The following is a 3,760-nucleotide window of genomic DNA, read 5'->3' on the forward strand; positions in this document are numbered from 1 at the left end:
AGTAGATTAATATGATTTTTTAAAGCAATTTTCACGTTCGCGTGTGGTTAGCAACGGGAAAAAGAAGGCAGCCTTAGTTGGAGTACTAGTACAGTTGAAGCTAGCTGGGTCTGGCTGGTTATCAACTGCATCAGGTCAGTTGGACCGGTTGTGTTGCTTGACTGACGACGACGCAGGCACCCGTGGAATGTGGATGATCGATGGGGTTCCATGGAACATTCGTGACACAAACCCACCCGATCAACGTTAATCTATCTAATTAATTTGGGTTGTACTAGAGGCATATGCAGCCCGCAGGTGGTACGTTGCCGTAGTCGACGGGGTCATATATACATATATGCATCATTCAGAAAATATTTCATATATTAATTACTCCTTTAATTAATTAGTGGATATACATGTATGCATGGTGTCAGCAGCAGAATGATCATTAATTGTTTCCTTCTTTGTATCCCCGACCTACACGACGATATACCCATGCGCATGCTTGTTAATATCTCGATTCTATCGTATATATGATTAATGATTTTTTTACAACTTTATAATTAATTCTAATTAATAGATTTTATAATCCTAAAATTTTCTTATAGGTTAATTAAATATATGATTTTAATGTTTTTATGTGTATGATTCTATAAATATTATGATCCAACTTAGAACTTGTGATTTCGATTCAGGATGGCAAGTTTAACAACCTTTGCTCATGCATATTGCCAAGTTATATAGTATTAGCTAGCTAGCTGCACTTACTGCACACCCAACCCAACACAACACAACCTCTTCCAGTCCAGCTAGCAGCTTCATGCCTACTTCATGTCTTCTCCCACGTAATTTGTGCCTCCCTCTTTATAATCATCTTAATTAATCATTAATTCTAGGGAGCAAGCTTTCTACTACAAATTTATCATCTAACTATATATGTGTATGAAAGAACAGAGTACGTACGTGCAGAGAAATGGAAAAGCAAGTTGCTCCTTGTCCCCAAACACACACACATGACACATATGTAATTAATCTCTGGAGAAACAAATCAATATACATATCATACATAATTTCTGAAACAAATCAATATAATGCGTCATATATATCATCACAGACAGATCACTATATATGTATATATCTGTGTGTGAGGTGTCATGTCGTCGTCATCTAACTACAACGCTCTTAACTCCCAGACAATAAAATTCACCAGTAATTAACCAACAGCTAAACTGTGATAGCTAGCTAGATGCAACCAACAAACCTTAATTAATTTTTTTTCCTTGTACATGCGGCTCAATCCATCCTCCTCACACATTAATTAACTTGTGAAAAAATGAAGCTAACTAATTAAAGTAGAGGGGATACTGAACATGATTGAGAGCCTGACCGACCTAATTAAGTATAACTATGTACTAGATGTATGCATCATATATATATGCAAATAATATGCACACGCTGATTAATTCATCTTTCATTCTACTTAATTAACTAACAAATCATCATTAACTGGCTCGATCGTACGTGGAAGCATGGATATATGGATGATCGGAGCGAGCTAGCAGGCGGCGGATTTGGCGAAAGGGTTGAAGAAGCCGGCGGCCTTGTTGTTGTTGGGGCGGTCGACGGCGGTGGTGGGGGAAGGTCCGGCGGCGAGGCGGTCGCAGGAGGGGCAGATGGAGAGCGTGGCGGCGGGGATGAAGAAGGGGTGGGTGAGCGCCCGGAGCTGCTGGAGCTCGCGGTGGAGGCGGCGGTTCTCCTCCGTCAGCGTCTCGCAGCAGCGCTTCAGAAGCTCGCAGTCCACCTCCGTCTGCTTCAGCTTCGTCCTGCACTTGTTGTATTTATGCTTATGCATATTATTCCCTCGTCAATATATACTGCTCTACTCGATCTTGTATATGCATGCATGTTTGCAACAATTGGAAGAGAAAATTAAACCTCTTGCATATGTGACCCTAGCTAGCAACTGTGAATTAATATTATTGTTTTTGGATAATGGAAATTCACTATTCATATGTAGAAATAATTAAGAAAGGTGCAGTTGCTACACACATGCATGCAAATTGCAAGGCAAGCATATATATCTAGATTAAAAAAAAGGGAGATGATGAGAGTTGTTTAAACAATATATTTATCAATAATTAATTTAGGCTGATTTGCTTTTTCAAAATGGAAATTAAGATATATGGATGATTTAGAAAAATTATATGTGCGTGTGTGTGATGGGTGGAAAAAATAAAGGAAGGAGGGAGAATGAATAGAGTAGAATAGAATAGAATAGAATAGAGAAAACGAAGTGAATATGACCAAGTAAAGTAGTAGGTAATAGTATATATGTACATACTAACCTGGCTCTTCTGTTTTGGAACCACACCTCCACTTGCCTGGGCCTCAGATTGAGCTGCTTCGCCAAACAAACCTTTTGCTTCTGCTCCAATCAATTGATATATATATTATCCAAAAAAAAAAGAGCAAAAAGCTAAATTAATTTTACAAGCTAGCTATATAGCAAGGTTAATAATTAATTAAATCTCTGGATGAAATGAAAGAAATTAATTAGGATGGAGTAGAGTAGTTACATACAGGATTGAGAGTGCTATGCTCCTTGAAGCGATCTTCCAGCAGCGCCGACTGCTCCTTTGTCAGCCGCAGCTTCTTCCGGCTGTTGCAGCCCTCCTCCTCCTCCGCCGCCACCGCTGACGACGACGCCACCGAGTAATTGTAAAGCGCCTCCTCCTCCTCCTCCTCCTCCTCCCGCAGCTCCCTCTTCACTGCCGCCGCCGGCATAATTACTGGCGTCGTCAGGCCGCTGTCAGCCGGGAGGCTCAGAGTCAGGGACGGCTCAAGCGTGCATGTCGCCTGAGGCGGTTCTCTGAGCAGGACATCATGGGCGCCGGAGCCAAGGGAGAGGCCCAGAGCTAGCCCCACGTCTTCTTGCGCCATGTATGTCTAGCTAAGTAGCAGTAGAGAGAGAGAGAGAGAGGGGTATGAGATGAGAGGAAGAGGAAGAAGGGGGAGGGAGAATGGAATGGGGGCATGGAGACCCATAGATATAGGAGGGAGGAAGAAGAGGGCCTAGCTAGAAAGCGATAATGCATGGTTTGGAGAAGAGTCACAACAAGTAGATGGAGCTAGAGTTAATTAGTGATGAGCCACAATAATAATGCACTTCTGACTTGCAAAGGTTGACAAATCACAAAAGTGCTACCTCCAACTGCACCCTGCATCTGCATCTGCATCTGCTACGATTATATATATATATATATATATATATATATATATATTGAGGAGACAGCCACATCGAGACGTACGGTCACACATTTCAAGTATTAACCGTAGTTTAATTATAAAATAAATTTTAGATTTCACATGGAAACCACGAGACAAATCTTTTGAGTCTAATTAATCCATCATTAGCACATATTGGTTACTGTAGCACTTATGGCTAGTCATGTACTAATTAAGCTCAAAAGATTCGTCTCACGATTTTCTCCATAACTGCATAGTTAGTTTTAATGTTAATGTATATTTAATGTTTTATTTAAATGTCTAAATAGATACGTTGTTTTTAGGAAAAGTTTTTGGAACTAATTAAACAGGGCCTTACTTCCTTGCTTTCTTTATATTGCTCCTAATTAATTAATTAGTCCTACTTAGTAGGAATACCTTCGGCATGCATGCTAGGCATGCACTGTCTTATATATATATAGTGGTCCACGAATATTTTCTTTATTTTACAAACATAATTTTAATGCAAACACTCAGATCCACGCGTGTACTC

The 3,760-nt window shown here is 40.2% G+C and overlaps 1 protein-coding gene across 1 annotated transcript; it reads right to left on the reverse strand.

Annotated features, from left to right (window-relative positions):
* Nucleotides 1-1,219: 1,219 nt before the first annotated feature.
* On the reverse strand, nt 1,220-3,000 carry LOC102706597 (homeobox-leucine zipper protein HOX15-like). The gene is made up of 3 exons (XM_006661528.3): nt 2,563-3,000; nt 2,328-2,407; nt 1,220-1,805 (listed from the first exon to the last, which is right to left on the reverse strand). Exons 1-3 carry the CDS (start codon nt 2,920-2,922, stop codon nt 1,538-1,540), a joined length of 708 nt encoding a protein of 235 aa, XP_006661591.1. The 5' UTR covers nt 2,923-3,000; the 3' UTR covers nt 1,220-1,537.
* Nucleotides 3,001-3,760: the final 760 nt, after the last annotated feature.

This window comes from Oryza brachyantha, chromosome 10, assembly GCF_000231095.2.
Source record: "Oryza brachyantha chromosome 10, ObraRS2, whole genome shotgun sequence".
In the NCBI taxonomy this organism is placed as follows: Eukaryota; Viridiplantae; Streptophyta; class Magnoliopsida; order Poales; family Poaceae; genus Oryza; species Oryza brachyantha.